The sequence below is a fragment of the Musa acuminata genome, chromosome BXJ2-11 (genome assembly GCF_036884655.1).
Source record: "Musa acuminata AAA Group cultivar baxijiao chromosome BXJ2-11, Cavendish_Baxijiao_AAA, whole genome shotgun sequence".
Taxonomy (NCBI): domain Eukaryota; kingdom Viridiplantae; phylum Streptophyta; class Magnoliopsida; order Zingiberales; family Musaceae; genus Musa; species Musa acuminata.
In genome coordinates, this window is record NC_088348.1 from 32,933,397 (window position 1) to 32,953,868 (window position 20,472).

The window sequence follows — 20,472 nt, forward strand, 5'->3', positions numbered from 1 at the left end:
TGCTCTTTCTTGTGGTTCAGCATCACAAAGTTGTGGCTCTATAGGCTTCCAACAGAGTGCTTGACTCTTTCAGAAGCCACTTGAACTTGATCCAACACATTGACCCTTTCCTTCACAAAAATAAAAAGAAAAGAAGAAAGAAGCCAGGGAACCTCATGACCTTGTAGATGGACAATGGCCCTTCAAAGAAAAGTCACCATTAGTTGTTTCTCCATCACAGACTCCATTAGTGGAGATGAAGAAGCCCCCACCACTTGTCTCATCTAATGTGCAGCTCACTAACCATTAGAATCACTAGCTACTTCTTTATACAGAAACCAACATATTCCACTCATTTATGACACAAAATACTCAGCTTTAGCTCACACACAACTTGTCCTCCACTTTCTTATTCTTGTCTTAGCTCACTCCTCTCTTTGAGTAGGATAGGGTCTTGTACCATTCATTTCTTTAAACAGGTGCTTGCAATCATGTCCATCTTGTTTAATGCTGTTGTTATTATCTTATACTTTCCACTGGCTTAATCTCCAAGCTGCCACAGAAATGTTTCCTCTGTGCACAACAGTTGCATTTGTCTCTACAAGTGGAAAGCCTAAAAGCCTCTTTCAGTGTCTACCCTTTCCATCTTCTAACACTAAACCTGTATACTCTTTTATCTACTTGCTACTTTACAGAGATGCATTCCATTTCGAAGCAAAAAGGCTTGAAATGGTGTACGCTACGCAATGTCACCATTGGACACACTGGGCAAAGGTGGAGGCTGTGCTCCCCTCAGTCTCATGTCTACATGGTTTGCAGCAGATCTTTATCCCCTCGGGGATGCCCCGAGGAAGAAGAAACTGTCCATCTCCATGATCTCACGGTCTTAACAGTAGCAGAGTTTCTTTAGCGGTGTCATCCGATCAACACAAGGATATGCCCAGCTCTTGGCGGTGGTGAGGGGCGACTAGATTCTGCGATAGGGTTTCGGACAACGAGAAGCTCCCCGAAAGCGGCCACCGCCGTCACTTCCCTTCACATGCATTCACGAGGGTCCTAACTCCCACGGATGCTTGCATCTCGGAACTCGCTACATTTACTACGCCCACTGCCTCCGTTGGAAGCGCTCGATGCGAATAGTAGCCAGCAACACCTCTTCCCGTCGCTTCTGCGGACCCCAAGCGACGTCCAACGGAGCGGAGCGCGAACGTTTCAGGGGTGACGCGGCAGGAAAGCCAGATGGGGCCAGCTTCGAAAGCGGGCCCGCCGCTGACATCGTCTAACGTGTTCAACCGCGGCTGCCCTCTACCGCTACGTGGACCGTATCGGAGCAGCGTTCCCACGTGCGAAACTGTGCGCACGTTAGCGCCGCAGCGCTTAATTATTTATTTTTGTGTTCTCCGCGCCCCCACCGCCTTCGTCGTCGCCTTAAGGAACTCCTCCTCGCCCCCACCCGGACACCGGAGTCCCGCGACGGCCTCCGCCTTCTCTTCCTTCTTCCTCTTATATTTGGGTACGTATACGCGTACGTACCACTACTGCTGTAAACTTGCTTTATCGCTTCTCTTTTTGTGATTTCGGATCGGGGAAGGGAGGGTTTTATCGAGTGCTGGAGACAGCGAAAGATGCCGCGAGCCTGCGCTCGTGATCCCCGTGAGGCGGTCCGTGAGAATGCCCCATCGGCGGCCCCTCCTCCCTCGGCATCCCACATCCTCCTCCAACGACCCCCCGCCTTCTTTTGATCGCGAGAGCCACCCGCCCCCGTCGCCGAAGCAGCTCGTGGAGTCCAGCGATCGGGCACCAGCGGCCGCTTGGAAACCCGGGAACCGGTTCTTGAGCACTCGCCCGAGGTCCGGCCTCGATGAGGAGCGCCGGCCCTTGGTCGGACCCCAGGGGGGCGGTGTGATGACCCCGGCGGAAATGTTCGGCGACCAGGACCGCTTCCTGATTCCGTTGCAGCGGCTGTCCAGCGGCGGCGGGAGCAGCAGCTTCGGCGGCAGCTTGTTCACGGTGGACGGGAACGTGCTCTCCGGGACGACTGCCACCGTGGAGGGGAGCGGCAGTCTGTTGGCGGCAGTGGACGGCGGCATGGATCTGAGGGATGAGTCGGCTGATCGGAATTGGGCGCAGAGGGCGCGGGAGAGCTATTATCTGCAGTCGTCGCTGGCAACCAGGTTGACGTCGCAGGCGTTCTTGGCCGGACAGCCGCTCCTCCTGCTGGAAAACTCTCAGGAGATTTGCGGTGTCTCGGCCGATTCGGAGACGGTGTCGTATCGACTATGGGTAACGTTTTCCTCCTTAATGACTTGGTTTCTAATAGCTTGATCACCAGATCTGGCTTTGTCGTGGAGGTTCTTGTAGAACATGGCAATTAAATCTTCTTTACTGGCTTTTAGTCCTTTTGCTTTTTTATTGAGGAAGACGACTTTAGGCTTTCTATCTATAGATGTGCGAGTGGGGAACGCTTAAACATTTAACCCTTCTATAACCACCCGCCTCCCACCCCGCAAAACAAAAAAAGAAAAGAAAAAAAGAGTTCTCATTTGTGTGTCTATATTCTTGCATAATTAATTATCTGATCGTGTCCTTTTTATATCGTCTATTTCAAACTGATTAGATAAAGTGAATTGCTGAGATCAATTTCACATGTTGTTATTTAAACCTGATACATGCCTAAATTTGCAAATCGTTGCTGTTAAATCATTTGTTCCTCACTTCCTCTGATGAGTAAACCCAGAAATGTATTATGTTTGTAGCTATGGCTAGTTCAACTTGGATTCTTATGACAAGTCAATGTAGACCCTCTTTTAGTTTCTTGTTTGGTTTGTTTAAGGCTTACAGTTTGAAGGAGAACTCCTATTGGAGCTCTGTAATCATCGTCCATGTGCTTTGGGCATCTGTTTATGTTCTTTTTGCATATACTTTTTTATTATAATGATGTTTTGCCAGATAGATCTGGCTCTTTGCTCAAAGGAGATCTGAGACAGGTTTTTGAATGCATTTTGGGTTCAGGCTTTTTTATTGTGTTTTATTACTTCATTTTTTGATTAAACCTTTAATATGTGTTGTTAATTAGTTCTCATTTTATCTTTTCGTGACAATCCAAAATTCCAAAGAGTAAACAGGATCTAGTCCACTTGAATGGTCTGTATTATCTGCTGACATTATGAAATTCATTCATCGAGTTCTTTTAAATAAACACGATAGCTTCTGAGAAATTGAAATCTCCGCAGAAACCCATACGAAGTTATGCTTGAAAGATTTTATATACGTCTTTCAATCCCAAAGGTCCAGGCATGTACGTATGTTCTTACCTTCTATGTTCAGGTGGATTGGACAGTTGGACTTTCTGATCCCAATCTAAATTGGGATTCTCCCCCTTGGTTTTAGTTATAATTTCTATATAAAAAGGTTGAAGTTTCATATGTTAGTGTCTTATTCCAGTAAGTTACCTGCTAATTTATTACCTCATATCCATTCTTAAGCATAGATTGTGCTTTAGCATGCACACAACCCCCAACAACTAGAAAGATTACAAGACATTTTCCACAGTAGGTTTTTAATTATTCAAGATAGGATGGTGTTGCACTGATATGATTAATCAGTTTCATTGCTAATATCTGATGAAGAAGTTAGAACAAAAATTAAAAGTATCAATAAGTAGGTAAAATCAAGCCATACAGCATACGACAATAACATCATCAACAACCCGAGTCCACAACTATTTGTAGTTCATTGCTAGAATCCTTTTCTGCCTTTGATTTCTCCTCATGATAGAAGTAGGGGTAATCAAGTCACTTTTTAGAATTCTATTTAAAGTTTTCTTTGGTCTTTCTTTAACTCTCCTAATATAGTTAACCATAAGTAACTTGCTTTGCTTAATAACTACATTTATAGTTCATTGATATCCAAACTACCTTCAGTAGTTCTGCTTCATTTAATTTAGATATTTCCTTCTATATCCTTTTCAGTAATGGCACACCTCCTCAATGTTGTCATGCTGCAAATATTGACTTCTTTTGATAAGTTGTCACCTGATCTTAGATGTTTTTTGTTCTTACATATCTTTTGATTTCCTTGTTCACACAGCATTAAATCACAAGTATTGCATATAAATATTGGAAAGTAAACACGAGTAGTCTGATTATCATTAAGCTGATGTTTGATCCCAAAACAAGAAATTATGATAAATTCGTAACCTGTCGATGTGCTCTATGTGGGTTAGACAAGCATGGTGCAAGGCGAAAGTGTGATCGAGGTTTTGTCATGTGTATTAATATTGGACAGGATAGTTTATTCATCCTTATTCTGGTGTCCTGGAGGAGATGGTTTTGTAAAATGCATGCCATTTAAATGCTAAATTCTGTCATAAATTTATTGACTATTTCTGTAGGACAATTTTACTATCTATTATTTTTTGCAGGTCAATGGTTGCTTGTCTTATTCTGATAAGATAGTTGATGGATTCTATAACATTATGGGAATGGATCCTTACTTGTGGGCAATGTGCAATGAACCAGAGGTTGGTAAAAGGTTGCCCTCATTGACGGCTCTCCAAGTAGTTGATCCGAGTGAGTCCTCGATGGAAGTTGTCCTTGTTGATAAGTATGCTGATCTTAGCCTTAAACAGCTCGAAAACAGAGCTTTGGAGCTTTACCATGCATCAGAAACTAAGTTAGAGCTTGTAGAAAAACTCGCCGGACTTGTTTCTGGCTTTATGGGGTAAGTCCATGATAATTTTTGCCCAACTACTTGGAAACTTTCTATTAGCTGTTGAAACTGAATATATCTTTTGGGAGTTTGAAGGGGTGCATTCAAATCAGAGCAAGGTGATCTTCATCGATTGTGGAAGTCGTATAGCAAAGAATTAAGAAAACGTCAAAAAAGTGTTGTCATTCCTATTGGCAACTTGTCTATAGGACTTTGTAGGCATCGTGCCATTCTCTTTAAGGTAAGCTATTTTCTTTTCTTCATATCACACACACATCACAACAATCAATAACACACCCCACTCAAACCCCCTTCTCTTTGCTCTTTTCAATCGTAGCTTTCTTATGCTATCAGTAGGAGTTTCACTTGATTTCTGATGATGATAATGGATTGAAAAGATGCTTCTAATTTTTTTCCAAATACTGGATACACCGACTTTGTTTCTGTTGATATGCAGGAACTGGCTGATTACATAGGAATTCCATGTCGTATAGCTCATGGCTGTAAGTACTGTTCTTCAGTGCATCCTTCTTCTTGCCTAGTGAAAGTTGAGGATGCCAAACAGTCATTCAGGTAGTCTTTCTGTACTGTCCTTACCAAGAGTTCATTTGTATTACTGCTCTGATTTCAAATCCTTATAAAGGACAGACATCTTAGATTTGCAGATTATTTAGTAGTCTGGATGCTGCTTTAACCTCAAGATACTTATTTAGACTTACGTAGCAGTATCAACCGTGCATCTCCTCAAGGCCATTTATAATGAGAGCTGAAAATCTAATAAGTTGTTATCTAGGATTGTCGAGGTAAATTTCCATAAGCCTAAAGTTGCTTTATGCTCCATGATACTATGACTTGCACATTTAAGTGTTGAATGTTTGTATCGAAGAACTTTGGATTTAGGTCAGGATACAAAAGTGTCTAGTATATATTCCACACCAGTCTTGTTTCTGATGTGAAGTAGTGCACCTAATTAAAATGTGGCCTGACATGTCAAACTAGGTTGTATGGCTCAATAACTCAAGTGATTGGATGAATCATTTTAGATTATCTTGTATAATCAAGATTTAAAGTCACAATTTCTTTTTGCAAGTTCTGAACCCTGATACTCATGTAATTCCCTATGTAAAATTGTTTATTAGTCACTATTGATAGCTCTTGATTTAATAAAAAATCTGCCTGGTTCGCCAATAAGTCCTTGAAATTTATGGGGAGCATAAAATTTGATGTGACATGAGTTGAAACATATACATATATAAATGGTGAGGACAACCTTGTCTATGATCGAGTCATTATACTTTCAAGATCAATAATAGTGCAACCATGTGCAGATTGGATGTTCAGAAGATCCTATTTAACTCCTCACTGTATAGGCTGCTCTATGTTGAGGTTGACTCAAATGGTGCATCTGAGGGTAGGTAACATTAGGTCGAACCACTTGGGTGCTCTTACATCTTTTAGCATCTTTAGCTTTACAAGTTCAGAAACAATGAACAAATGTTGCACCTAAAAAATCATGGACCTAGCCTTGTAGAACTTGGGTCTAATAGCACTTGATGGAACTATCTCGAGGTAGAACCACAGGAAGGATGAATACTGGATTAGTAGTCGAGTACGTCCAACAACTTAAGATGTCTACCTATTCCAATAAGATGAGTCTAGAAACAGGTAAGATTCTTTTTTTGTTGATTTGTATGAGGTCCACTGAACTATATGTATGAGAGTATATATTCATGTATATAAGTATGCATGGCTGGGTTGTAGATTAGGTATAGGCGGGTCTGTGGTTGTCCTGCTGATGTCCAGCTGGGTCCCTCCATGTGGAGTGTATAAATTTGGTTGCAACTGAAACACATATACATTACAAATTGTTCTGTCCTTGTGTTCGAGCCAAATGCTACTAAGTGTCTGTATGACTGGGTAACTGTCATAACTTTCTCAAGTTCTACTACTGCCCCACACTTTGCAGTCAACAGGTTCTTTTAATAAAATTGCCTAGATCTTCAATTAGGTCAACTATTTTCATTTGTGGCTTTGTTGGTTCATTCTTTTTTTTGAACTTATGAGTGGTCATTTTGTTAAGCTTAGGGTTATTTTGCGATTTTCCACATAAAGTATCTCCTTACATCAAACAAATCTTGAAGAGAACAACAGAGTTCCGGTGTGATGTCCTATCATTCACTTAGTTGTTAATTTAAGTTACCACACATGCAAAAATGAATAGAGAAAGGACACATTGTATTTGATGAACATCCATTAATCAACCTATGGTCTTCTATCTGCTTTATTTTTCTTTGGCAGAACTGGCTGAAATTGCTGGTACTTGTCATCTGACACTTGATTCATGTTTTCTGCATAGTTTGGTTAGATTATTATTATTATTATTTGATGAAAGAGTGCATGCTGTATAAATTTGGTGAGTCCTGTGTTCAGCATGTTATGTCGCAAGCTAAAAGTTTTATATTTCCATTGTTACTTTCATCTTTTCATTACTTGCATATTAGTTGACAATTCTTGATATTTTTCACATCCTTTCCTTCCTCATTGTATATTTTAACAGGGAATATGTGGTAGATTTAGTTGGTGAACCAGGAAGATTCTATAATCCAGATTCATCCATCAATGGCAATTTGCTTTCGTCTCTGCCCTCCCCGTTCCAAGGTCCCCATTTGCTTGGTTGTAAGAACTTGTATACTTCTGAGACGACATGGAATCAGATGCTAGTTCAAGAGCAAACAGGTATGTTTCTTGCAGATTCTGCAGTTTATTCCTTATCTCCACCTATCAAGAGTAAAAAATGTCATTAATGAGACATGACAAGTTTATTTTATTTTTTTGCTTTCTAAGGTAATCTTTGCAGTAAATTTTGCACAGATCATTTGCCTTAGGCACCTTGTAGTGTTGCAATTATATGTAGTTGAATTTTTGCTTTTCTTAAAACAAAACTACAAACAGTGACAAATTTTCACTATGGTTGTGAGGTGGAATAAATATATTGGCAGTATGACCTAGACGTGGATCTATTGGCTGGACCATACCGAGCAGTAGTTTGGATCATTATAACCTAGATCTGTTGGCTGGATGACACTGCCCATGACCAATATATATGTATCAGTTAAAAAAAAAATCTTAGAATACTTTTAGTACGAAGTTATTGGAAGTAGTAGTTAGGCTAATCCTCTTATATAAGATGATGAATCACTATAGCTGTTGGCATTATCATCTAGACCAATTTTACGTGCATTACCATTAACTTTCTCACGTATGTTTGGTACTTCTCATCATAATCTTTTAGAAGTTCAATCCATAAAGATTCGTTGTGAACTTGTTTTTGTAACACTGTCTATCGGAAACAAAATGAAAGTATGTATATGGTTTACGTGTTGGTTATTTCTTTGGTAGTGAAGATTGAGAGTGCATGCACCAAGTCATAACCGAAAATATGTTAACTTCAGAATGATTTCTAGTAAACACAACTTGACTATTTTGGTATAATTACTTGTGGTGAAATTTTCACATACATATCATGAGATGGTTGTATGAGCCATTTGCTCCTTGTGGACAGTACTTCCCTTGGGAGTCATTATTACAGCTGCAAAATAATCTGTACATGGATCTTATATGATGGATAGGGAGATTTTTAGGTGGCTTGTGTTGCAGGTATGATTGCAAGAAACTGTTATGATCCATCTGAAATAGAAGCTTCCAGACATTTAAAAGTAAAGGCAATTGGTAGCAAGGGTGAGAAGAAGGGGAATCCTCCAACAGTACCTAAATACTTGAATCTGGAGCCTTCTCTTGCTATGGATTGGCTTGAGATATCATGGGACAAGTTGGAGATCAAGGAACGAATTGGAGCTGGTACTTCTTATATTGAATACCTTGTCCTGGAAGTTAATTCTTTCTTAGTATTTTTTGTTCTAAAATGATTTAAACGAGTCTTCATAATTTCTTTGATATGGTCAGCTTATAAGAACTTCTATCTTTAGGTTCATTTGGGACAGTTTATCATGCTGAATGGCATGGATCAGTAAGACTCTATCCTTTTGAAGTTCCATTGTTTCTACAAGTTAATATCAGTTGTGTGTTGATATACATGTTCAAAATATAAATTTTATGTTGAAGGTACATTTTAGGGAAACATACCGTGCCTAAGATTTCAGATCATATATCTGTACCGTCAGATGAAATAATTCCTTTTGTCTTTTCTGTGACAAATAGTTTTATATTGGTTGACCTGTGAGGATGAAGTGCATGTCCCATGTTAGACTCTAGACTCGTCTTCATATATAATTTTCTTGTATATGGTTATTAGACTTGATTTAACAACTAACTTGTCAATTATAGCCCGGAAGTTTCCTTGTTTAAGCAATTTAGATACTGGTGCTTTCTTTGATATGCCATTCCAGAAACCAAAAAAAAATTGCATAGATGTGTATGCTCCATGGGTTTAACTGCTGGTCCATGTTATTCTGCACCATGACGGCATAGTATTGGTATCAGGATCTTGATCATGCTGAGTGTGTGTGAAAATTGTGGTGGCTTAACAAGACATGCTGACCAGCACAAACTCCATTCTTGTCCTCTATGGGCATCTATAATGCCGGACCACCAGCACAAAATAGTGATGTTCTTACCTGTACTTCTATGAAATTAGGGACCTAATGTTTCTTTGCATTCAGGAATTGTGTTATGTGCAGTTTGCCTTGGCATGTGCATAGCGACATGCATATCATGGTCTTGTATGAGATAGTTAAGAAATCACATGTCAGTACTTGGCAATTAACTTTTTTGTTGTAGCTTGGCAAGTTGCTTTTCAAGTCTGAAAGTGGACACCTGATTTGTAGCTTGGAAGTTCTTTTGAACTCTACAAGTTTGGAGTCATAAGTAGCTGGCTGCTCGACAACATTGCTACTTTAATTCTATTCATTCAAATGCGTGGTATGAGCTAGGTGGTTACCATGTCTAAAAAGCAATTAGATAAAAAAAGTTAAAAATGTAGCAAGTAAACTTGTTGCCTTAGAAATAAAAACTATGTTATTATGGTATCTTTTTTTACAGAAAGATTCTGATATAGCAATCAAGACTCACTACGCCACAAGTTTACTGAACTCTTTTGTCAATGCATGACACAGGATGTTGCAGTGAAGGTTCTTGCTGATCAAGACTTTCATGAAGATCAGTTGAAGGAGTTTCTGAGAGAGGTAAATCAAACTATTTGAATAAATTGTCAGTGATAATATAATCTTCGACTCTAATTTGATCGATCGTATAAGTATGTTGTTAAGTAATAGATTGACAGACATACTGGATAACTTTTAGCAGCCTTGACACATTCTATAAATCACAAAACCATCTAATATTTGTTGATGCTTAATAATTGCCGTTGCATATCAAGGATTGGAAATGAGAACTGTGTCTTAGTTTTTAACTATTCAGCAGAATTAAGATAAGAAAGGCGATGACGCATGGCTTAATATGAATTTAGTTCTTCATGTGTAGTAGTGATTTGGTGAGTATTGGCCATTATTCTCTCTTTTTTCTCACTGTAACTAGTTATGAAAGGAAACTGTTGTCGTGAATATTTAATTAAACAGACTAGTGATATAGAGGGTAGATTACAGCCCAGCCAAAGAGTTATAATGGGTTGCAAGGGTTTCTAGGATGTCTATCATGTCACTTTACGATAGGTTGTCAATGGCTTGTCAAGTCTCGATGGCTTTTGCAGCTAAGGTTGGCTTTGTTTCCTTGCCCAGTCTGCAAACTGTGAAGTGTGTCTGCAGTTAGAAGATTTCTTGGTGAGGTTTGCTTACATCCAGAAGAATATTTTGACTAAGAATTTGCATCTGAGGGTACCTTACCTGCAAAACTGACAGGTAGCTTCAAGAAAAGAAATGTACAACAGCAAATTGATGAAATACAGAACTATAAAGAAAAAAAGATCGAGTAGAAGCTGCTGCTTGCAAGTTCTTAACCTGCAGGCCAACTTTTGCCCGGTGAAACAAACCAGGCCTTTCTTACATAATTTATGCATTTTTTACACCATCATATTTAATACTTTTGTTTCTTTGTGGCATACAACATGATCATCATCTCATGTATGTGGCTACCCTTGTATCATTTTGGGCTGCAGGTTGCTATAATGAAACGGGTTCGCCATCCAAATGTTGTACTATTCATGGGAGCTGTCACAAAACAACCATATTTGTCAATAGTGACCGAGTATCTGCCTAGGTATCCCCATGTAATATTGCTTAAGATTCAGAAGGAACAGAAATTTGGTCTTAAGTCTGATTATTTAGTGTTAATTTTTAAAATTGTATGCTTGAAAACAGGGGAAGTCTTTACCGTCTCATAAACAGAACTGCTGCTGGGGAAATTTTGGACAGGCGGCGTCGGTTGCGGATGGCCCTTGATGTGGTTTGTTACTTTGCTTGGTACTTAAAAGGCAAAAAAGTTGACCATGATTTGCAGTTCATGATTCGTAAGTAAATTACAGGCCAAAGGTGTCAATTATCTTCATTGTCTAAATCCACCTATTGTGCATTGGGATCTGAAGACTCCTAATCTTTTGGTAGACAAGAATTGGTCAGTGAAGGTAAGTTAAGACCACTTGTTGATTGTTTTGCCTATTTTTAACTGATAGTGATGCTTTTGTTGAGCTTTTGGCTATAGGTTTGTGATTTTGGGTTATCGAGATTCAAGGCTAATACTTTCATATCATCAAAATCTGTTGCAGGAACAGTAAGCATTCATTTTCCTTTAACTTCTACTCACTTATTAAGTAGTCATTAACATGTATTATAAGAATGATAGAAATATATCATATAATTCTGTAGGAATTCCAATACATATTGCTTCATATGGCATTATATTCTCTTTTGTTTCATGGCTAGTGTTTTCTACATGGCTGCTGCTTTAAGAATCGACATTACATTCTTCGTAGTATCTATGGTATTGGTCCATCCCAATGTTGGATGATAAAGTGGATGAGATGATACGTTAATGGGGATCCATATGGTAAATCAGTTTGCTAGCATTATACCCTAATTTGTAGAAATTTAATGTCAGTGCTGCAGTCAATTGGCAAGTCAATATCAAAGAAGGAATAAGTTACCTTTGGATTGGTGTTCCAGCTATATACATTTTGTTTTCAGCTTTTGTGATGGAAGATGTTGACTTACTAATTTAGTCTTGATACACCGAGTCAGAAAGCATATCTTCTAGAAATTGACTTTCGATATTGGCAACTGTGAAAATGTAGCATCATTCTTTTGGTATTATCAGGACAGTCAGCATGCTAGTATCATCAGTACAGTCAGCATACTACCTTTTGGTTTTGCAGCCTGAGTGGATGGCTCCAGAATTTCTTCGTGGAGAACCATCAAATGAAAAATGTGATGTTTACAGCTTCGGGGTGATCTTATGGGAGCTATTAACAATGCAACAACCTTGGAGTGGGCTTAACCCTGCGCAGGTGGTTATTGTAGTAGATTTTCTTCTTCAAGGAACTATTTTTGCTTATTTACAGTAATGGTTTTTTTTTTTTTTTTGTAAATTTACACCACAAGTTAGACAAGTTTCCACAACTTGTTTTAGGTGGTATTCTTTTTAGTTTCACACAGAATGTTCATGGGATATGAAGGTCTGACGGGGGATATGTGCAGGTTGTCGGAGCAGTTGCCTTTCAGAATAGAAGGCTGGCAATTCCTCAAGATACTTGTCCCGTGTTAGCAGCTCTCATGGAATCATGCTGGGCTGAGTAAGTACATCATTCTTGTGATGTTTATCAATAATCAGCATCCATCAATAGCATTTCTTGAAATGGATGAGATGGTTCAACACCTAGGTGCACAAATAAAGTAGTATCTTTCTGGAGTTTATGATAACAGCTTGCGCAGTTGTTGGCCTTTTTCTCTTTGAGAGACATGATGATTTCCAAACCGAGAAACTTGTTGCCTATAGGTCGCCAACGAGCTGTTCTATGGTTGGTTGGAGTTGAGTTTGTGGCAGATGAAACTTCATACTGCGAACTCATTTGTATCACCATCCGAGTGATACTCATTTAAGTTCAACCTTGGGCTAGAAGTTCTCATGAATTCTAGGAACTAGTCACTGTTGATGATTATATATATCTTAGGTATGTTATATTCTCTTGGAGTCTTCAAGTGGTCATCTGTAGGCAGCTTTATAGGTTTCTTAATTTACATTTGCTTCCACTGGCTGAACCTTATCTATTTCGTCCTTTGACATGTAATCCGTGTGACGTTGGATTACTCTGTCGTTGCAGCAGTAGCAGTAACATATTGTTTCTTCTCATGTAGTGATCCAAGACAGCGGCCTTCCTTTTCAAACATCGTTGATACGTTGAAGAAGCTACTGAAACCACCTGTGCCGCTGGAACAGATGGCCAGCCCATAGCCTGCCTGCCTGCCTGTCTGTCTGCCTCCGCCAGCATGCGATGCTATTATTCTTTTCTCGATCCATCCACAAGTAAATCGCGAGTCCTACCGAGCTTATATTATTTTCACTTGCAATGTGTAAAATATGCCGCAATAATGTGCTTCGTTTCGTCGCTAATATGTTCCTCTCGATGAACACTGCTATACCATGTGGTCACATCATTAGCAAGTCCCATTATGCCCTGTAGAGCTTGATGCGTAAAGTAAGCCATGTGAGTTGCAAAATGAAACAGCAGATACGCTGCCGATAAGAAGGTTGCTCTTAAAATTATGAAGGTAATGTGTATGTATGCACTGTGAATAGCAAAAATAGAAAGGCAGGATAAATTTTGGTATTAGGTTGGTAACCCGTCTCAATCTGATCAAAAACAACATGCTGATATGAATTCGTTCTTGTATATGGAGACCGCTCGATCAAGGAGCTAACCCATTGACTTTTAAGCTTTTCATCGATTCTCTACATATATAGATTATGTACATAAAACGTTGATGGATAATTCTCGATACATCAGTCGCATTCAAGCTTTTTGTTTCGGCCAAAAATGAAAGCCATGATTTATCAGTCTGTAATCTTCGACCCGAACATTGGAGGTTGGTTGAGATAGGAAATGCGGTTTCTTCTGAACTCTGATGATTTGCCAAAGATAAATGATCGATAGGTAAAAAATGGCAATCTTCTTTAAATTATCGACATGCTCGTTGATTCATATCTAAAATAGCATTGAATTCTTTATAGTAATTCGTGTCCGGTTAGTCAATTAATAAAAGATTTCAGATCAGATCAATGTTGCTACTGCTAAAGCATCAGCCATAATCTGTGGACCTTTATTCGATTTAATTATAATATATAATGATATTAAGATTTCCGAAAGGCGTGAATGAGTATTAAGGAACATTAAAAGAGCTTCTAAGGAGAAGATTATCCATAATAATTAAGTTACCATGTCAAAATAGTTACGATAGTTAACAATAGCTAAGTTTTATTTTAGCTACAATGAATTGTCTATTTTAATGGTCCTTTGAATGTGTCATGAATTCCATATGGAGTCTAATAATTTCTTTCCAATTCTTTTGTTGGAAGGTTATTTAGTCATGGATATCAAAAATATTTTGTGAAATTTCAAACAGGTCAATTCACAAAGTAGTCAATTCCTTATTTGAATATTTTGTTGGCAGGTGATTTAGTCATGTATGTCAAAAACATTTTCTGAAATTTCCACATTCAAAGGTCGATTCAAACCCCCCAACCCCAACCGGCGCCGCCTTTTTTTTTTTTTTTTGGAACCAATTATTGAATTATTCTTAATTCCAACTGCAATTTATCGTTTTTGTTTCTAGAATGCGAGCAAGGTTAATTATATAAGACCTTTTTAATATCTTTAACCTTATAATTTATATTAGAATTTTTATAATTATAAAAATAAAATATTTAGTTTTATTTATCCTAATATTATTAATTTTATCGACGAAAGTACGAAAATGATAAACAAAAAAATAATTTCAATGTCCTTTTCAATGGTGACAAATAATGATGTCGTTAGGGGTCACGGATGACTATTGTGAATGATGAGGGAGACCGATGACGAGATGTGAGCCAATGACGTAGATGTCGATGCTCTACATTTACATCGGCACCGCTCGGCAATTGTATCGGCGCTAACACAAACATAGAGTATCGGGATTTGCATCATCATCTTATCTCTTGCCGTCGCTCTTCCTCTTCATCCACAACAGTTACTCTTAACCCAACGACGTTGATATCTGTCATCATCTAAAATTTATTGGAATGTTAAATTTTTTTTTAATATATCATTTTCATACTTTCATCGATAAAATCGATGGTGTTCGAGTAATTGAAACTAGATGTTTTATGATATTTTTATTTAAAATTTTTAATCTAATTTTATAGGATAATATATATTTAATTAATTCACACTTAATTGTACATGATCCGCTCCGTTTCTCACAAGAAATCGAAATGCTCTATTCCCAGTGTCACACCTTTAAACCCACAGATCTTAAAATCTCAACCGTCCGGGGACACGCATGGCAACCATTGTATACACTCCACTGCTGTTGGGGATCGCCGCTCCCGATCGACTCACTTGCCTATTACTTAAACCATGATTTGTGTGATGTTCACCAATCTTAAAGCAATCGGAAGGTTGCAGCTGGTCCATACCAAACCCTGGCTCTCGTTTTGCGAGTCGTCCCCATCACCCGTCTCCCTCTCTCTCTCTCTCTCTCCGCGGTCAACCCACCATTTTGACTACGCGACTTGCTGTGAAGAAGCGAAAGAAACGCAAAGGTTTTGTATCAATTCGCCTCCGCTGTTTTGATCGTGTCTTCGATCTCAAGACTCCACCTTTTCCTCCTGCTGCGCGATTCCTCGTGTGCTGATATGAATAGTTCCAGCGGTTCTGCCGCTGGTCCGAGCTCCGGATCGGGGGATGGATCGGCTCCCAGGAGGAATTCGAAGCGGCCAAAGTGTAATCTCACTTCTGAGATCTTCTTTTTGCCGTCGTTTCCGTATGGATTTGTTGTTGTTTAGGCTTCTGATAGTTGCCTTATTGTAGAGATTGTTCTTGTTCGGGGAGGTTTTAGGTTTTTGGGCATCGAAATCGTCTTCATCTTCTTTTTGTTCCTTCTGCTCCGTCTTGGTGGCTGTTTTGCTTGGTCCTCTCCTTTTCCCCTTTCTAGTTTGCGATTCTGGATCTCTCCTTTGGGTGATATCCTTGTTTGATAGCGAGCGCTACAAATGTTCGGTTGAAAACTGATACAGTCGTTTGTCTTCCGTTGGGTACTCAGATTCCAAGTTTACACAGCAGGAGCTACCAGCTTGCAAACCTATCCTTACTCCAAAATGGGTAACCTTTACGTTCTTTACTGCTTTGCATGCTGTCTTTGCATATGGCCAGATAGGTGTTGTAGAGACGAAACCAGGCAGAGCAATCTGATGCTGGATCGTGTAGGTGATCTCTGTGTTCACACTTGTTGGCGTCATCTTCGTCCCCATCGGTATCGCCGCGCTTATGGCCTCCAACAACGTATGCTGAATGTCGTCGATACCATAGAATTCTTATGTATGTCGATGTCTCGTGTGCCTGTTTGTTTCTCACTATGCCTCTTTTCTTTGTAGGTTGTCGAAATCGTGGATCGATATGATACAGAGTGCATACCAGCAAACATGACCGGTGACAAGCTTGCATACATACAGAATGATGATATCATCAAAACTTGCACTAGAAATCTCACGGTAATCAGGCGTCTTAGTAACTATTCATGTAGTGGAGATATGAGGGAGTAGCTTATAACTTTGTTTTTGTTGATCTATGGCAAAGAGGTTTGGTTTCCTGGTGATGGAAAACTTGCTTACGATAGAAGCTTTTAATTTAAGATTTCTGACACGGCTTCTTTTGTCTTAGGTACCAAAAGATATGGATCAGCCTATCTATGTCTACTATCAACTGGATAACTTCTATCAGAACCATAGGAGGTACGCATTTAGTAACCTTCTGAAGTTGGTCTTGGTATTTTTCAGTGCTCCTAGCATAATAAATCTTCGCACCATTTGCTTTTGCTCTTTAATGCAATTTTCACATCGCATAAATATCCAAGATGGCTGATTCTGACACAAAAAAACAAGTCAATTTTGATTTCTAGGGAACAGTTTGTCTACAACTTTGCTGACAGTGATTTCTGAATCTAGGTATGTGAAGAGCCGAAATGATGCACAATTGAAGGATGCTGATCAAGCAAATAAGACTAGCGGATGTGATCCTGAAAAGACCACAATAGATGGATCTCCAATTGTTCCTTGTGGTCTTATAGCATGGAGTTTGTTCAATGACACTTACAACTTTACCCTAGGCAACAAAAATTTGTCTGTAAACAAGAACGGCATTTCTTGGAAGAGTGACAGGGATCACAAATTTGGAAAAGATGTCTACCCAAAGAATTTTCAAAATGGAACTTTACGAGGTGGTGCAAGCCTAGTTTCAAATAAACCTGTGAGACTCCATTCTATAATTTCATGCTTTTCATTGGCATCTTATTTTTTAAGCGTGTGTTTAGATTGTGTTGGTTGAAATAGTCCCATGGTAAGGAGACTTAAATCAAAATTGCTAAATTCCTCTTCCGTTGTCATAAGAAGTTTGCAATTGTCACTCCTGAAGGGCAGATGATTTGTGTTTGAATTCTTCATTAATACCATTCTTTATTACAAAATTTAGTTATTTCCGAAATACCCTTCTGCTAGCTGAAAGGGACCCATCTCTATCTTGATTGCTTGATGATAAGACTTGGTGTTCCATGATGCTAGAGCTTGGATAAAACTGGTGCAATCAGTTTTTTACCATTCTATTTATTTTTTTGATTGGATAAAACTGAACCAAGTTTTTACTTACTTTTTTCGAGTTTGAATTGTCTGACTTCCTGTTATTTTTATTCTGGATCTTCAGTTGGAATCGATTAGTGACAATATGTTTATTATAAATTCATTCATACTCAGTCTTGAGCTGCCTATAAGCATCTTCTTTTATTTGCGGCCGATTCACATTCCAGATTAAAGATTTTCTGATCGCATGGTATGCCATGTTTTACAGATTTAGTATTGGTCTGTTCTAGTTGCATTGAAGTTTCCCTTGTAATGTCATACAACCGAATAACAACTGATCTATTATGTTTTTTGTATGGGCAGTTGAACCAGCAGGAGGATCTCATTGTATGGATGCGCACTGCTGCCCTTCCAACATTTAGAAAGCTTTATGGGAAAATAAATCAGGATCTTAAAGCAAATGATATTATAATGGTGACACTGGAGAACAATTACAATACATATAGTTTTAATGGCAAGAAAAAATTGGTGCTATCCACCTCAAGCTGGCTTGGTGGGAAAAATGACTTCCTTGGCATAGCATATCTGACCATTGGAGGGCTATGCTTCTTTTTGGCCACAGCCTTTACCGTCGTATACTTGGTGAAACCTAGGTACACTCTTTTACTGAATTTCATCAGACAAACTAATCTTAGAAGAAAAATGTTTATCGGACAATTCCAGTGCTGTCTTGGAACTTTAAGTCTAATCTTAACTTTGTGAAATCTGAATTCTTGAGTGACTTTTAAAATTTATGTTTGTGCTCATGGGCTGCCATGTCTTTTTATTTTGCTCTGGATACATGCTGATGGCTGTTAATTAATTAATTTTGTAGATTGAATTTAATACTAAATTGTTTCTTCTGTTAATTGAAAACAATATTCACATTCTTAGGATTTATCGTATGAATGAGCTCATTACTGTCTTCAGCTTTCAGTTATTGACTTCAGTAAATGTACATTTTGGAAGTGCCTATTTCTTGAAATAACTTCCAACCTCTTCACCAGGTATTGAGTTGGATATTAATAGTGTTACTTTTCTTAAGTTGGTCATCTTTTGAGTATTTACTCCTGATAGAATGGCTTGGCACAATATAATACGGTACCATAGTGAGCTATATACACCGGGCATCAAACCCCATCAAAGTAATTGAAAACTCTATCAACTCTCTTAATATCATCAGAAAGCCATTATGCAGTTGTTTCCCCCGGAGCTTTTCGCTGTGTTCCATTGTATGCATGTTTGATACACAATTCCCAACATTTGGTACTGGTTGAAACGACATTTTCAAGCATCACTGGGTATAGATGTCACTAGAATTTCTACTCTTTTAAACATGTATAGACTATTTTTAATGTTCTTTCCCTGATTGTATTTCAGAGTACTATCTTCATCTGTTACAAAGATGATCATTTGCTGTTCTTTCTGTTCTTATTATCATACTAGATATTCTTCTGAAAATTCGTCTTTGCAACTTTAACCTTTAAACACTAGCACCTAAGAAGAGAATGGAAAAGATTAACAGGTTGAATGATGTATGCTCACATCTATAGGCCACTATGTTGTATTGTATACCATAGCGATGGGTTTGTTGACTCTTGTACTTCAAAACATGGTGTTAATTTATGATGGTTATTTGTTGTTTGCTAATTTACTTGTGGCCATCTTGCAGGAAGCTTGGCGATCCTTCATATTTGTCATGGAATAGGAATCCTTCTGGGCACTAAAAGCTTGCAAGCTTGTATAAATATACTATAAAGTTTTTGCATGTATTAGAAATTAATATACTGTTGTACACGGATATATGCTTTGTGTTTCATCTATGTATGTTATGGTATTCTATCAAAAACCGAACATGACTAGATGATTAGCTTAGGGTTTTATTGAACTTCTCATTCCTCCTATAGTTGTTCTTCACAATCATAATTCCAAACTCCAACATCTTTATGTGGATTAGGTTGCCAAGGAAAACATTGGCCTGATACATCAACTGTTTTCGATTCATTTAGAGTCGACTGACATTTTGAAGGTTAGTTTTTTTACATCAGGAGAAGAGTGCTCCTTTGTGATACGGGATGATTAGGGTTCGAGTCATGAAAATAACTGTGGTTTGTTTGTTCAAAGCTTTATGCATCGAGCGGGTGTTTTGTTGAGGAGGAGGATATGCATCAAAGGTGGCATCTCGTCTTCTCTTCCACTTCCTTGTGTATTGATATTGATGATGCCTCCTCGCTCATCTCCTCTAACTCGGCGTTTTATGTCGGTTTTGCCGGTACCTTCTCCCTCTTTTCTTCCTATGCCTCCTTCCACTTCAATTCGAATACCTTCTCCCTCTTTTCTTCCTATGATTTCTTCTGTGTGTCTAAAATTCATCTCCTCTAACTCGGCCTTCTATGTCGGTTTTGTCAGTACCTTCTCCCTCTTTTCTTCCTATGTCTCCTTTTGTGTGTCTAAATACTTGAAATTTCAAATCACCTTCTCCCTCTTTTCTTCCTATGCCTCCTTCTGTGTGTCTACATACTTTGAAACTTCAATTCGCCTTATACCTTTTTTCTTCCTATGCCTCCTGTGTGTCTAAATGCTTGAAACTACAATTCACCTTCTCCCTCTTTTCTTCCTATGCCTCCTTCTGTGTTTAGTTTGATATTATTGATACTTCCTTTTTCATCTCCTCCTCCAACACGACCTTTTATGCCTCCTCTTTGTGTCGATATGAAACAGGTTCATATCAATACAATCAGAACTACTCTGAACTTCAATCCACAGTATGAAAAATCAAATCATGCATTGATCAACGTCCGAGTTCGATGAGTTGAAGATTTGAGGAATCAGCAAGACCATATAAGTATAGAAAGAAAAAAAAAAAACAATTAAAACAAGTCCCTATCTACTCTATAACACACTGCTGGATCCAGGATTCATATTTTTCATACCAGGGATGATACAATA

General features: G+C 38.6%; 2 protein-coding genes across 4 annotated transcripts; both read left to right on the forward strand.

Annotated features, from left to right (window-relative positions):
* Positions 1 to 803: 803 nt before the first annotated feature.
* LOC135626987 (serine/threonine-protein kinase CTR1-like) lies at positions 804 to 13,486 on the forward strand. 3 transcript variants are annotated; one of them, XM_065132871.1, is made up of 17 exons: positions 810 to 1,492; positions 1,571 to 2,262; positions 4,403 to 4,701; positions 4,786 to 4,930; positions 5,147 to 5,262; positions 7,247 to 7,425; positions 8,347 to 8,547; positions 8,676 to 8,716; positions 9,822 to 9,890; positions 10,563 to 10,682; positions 10,820 to 10,920; positions 11,022 to 11,106; positions 11,186 to 11,284; positions 11,362 to 11,430; positions 12,032 to 12,163; positions 12,354 to 12,448; positions 13,011 to 13,486. In XM_065132871.1, the coding sequence occupies exons 1-17, from the start codon at positions 1,219 to 1,221 to the stop codon at positions 13,105 to 13,107; spliced, it is 2,814 nt and encodes a 937-aa protein (XP_064988943.1). In that variant the 5' UTR covers positions 810 to 1,218; the 3' UTR covers positions 13,108 to 13,486. The 3 variants fall into 3 exon arrangements, with proteins under 3 accessions (XP_064988944.1, XP_064988943.1, XP_064988945.1); XM_065132872.1 differs by lacking the exon at positions 11,362 to 11,430 and having other exon boundaries at positions 804 to 1,492; XM_065132873.1 differs by lacking the exon at positions 10,563 to 10,682 and having other exon boundaries at positions 816 to 1,492.
* A 1,882-nt stretch (positions 13,487 to 15,368) lies between these two features.
* Positions 15,369 to 19,427, forward strand: LOC135626993 (ALA-interacting subunit 3-like). Its single transcript, XM_065132879.1, has 8 exons — positions 15,369 to 15,637; positions 15,957 to 16,015; positions 16,121 to 16,195; positions 16,288 to 16,404; positions 16,574 to 16,644; positions 16,858 to 17,158; positions 17,848 to 18,137; positions 19,196 to 19,427. Exons 1-8 carry the CDS (start codon positions 15,550 to 15,552, stop codon positions 19,248 to 19,250), a joined length of 1,056 nt encoding a protein of 351 aa, XP_064988951.1. The 5' UTR covers positions 15,369 to 15,549; the 3' UTR covers positions 19,251 to 19,427.
* Positions 19,428 to 20,472: the final 1,045 nt, after the last annotated feature.

Excerpts from the sequence above, each read along its gene's own strand:
- LOC135626987 (XM_065132871.1), top strand. The coding sequence starts at position 1,219 with ATGGGGCCAGCTTCGAAAGCGGGCCCGCCGCTGACATCGTCTAACGTG. Across the intron at positions 1,493-1,570 it reads CTTCTTCCTCTTATATTTGG|GGAGGGTTTTATCGAGTGCT; the intron begins GTACGTATACGC and ends GGATCGGGGAAG. Across the intron at positions 8,548-8,675 it reads CAAGGAACGAATTGGAGCTG|GTTCATTTGGGACAGTTTAT; the intron begins GTACTTCTTATA and ends TTCTATCTTTAG.
- LOC135626993 (XM_065132879.1), top strand. The coding sequence starts at position 15,550 with ATGAATAGTTCCAGCGGTTCTGCCGCTGGTCCGAGCTCCGGATCGGGG. Across the intron at positions 16,196-16,287 it reads CGCTTATGGCCTCCAACAAC|GTTGTCGAAATCGTGGATCG; the intron begins GTATGCTGAATG and ends TTTTCTTTGTAG. Across the intron at positions 18,138-19,195 it reads GTATACTTGGTGAAACCTAG|GAAGCTTGGCGATCCTTCAT; the intron begins GTACACTCTTTT and ends GCCATCTTGCAG.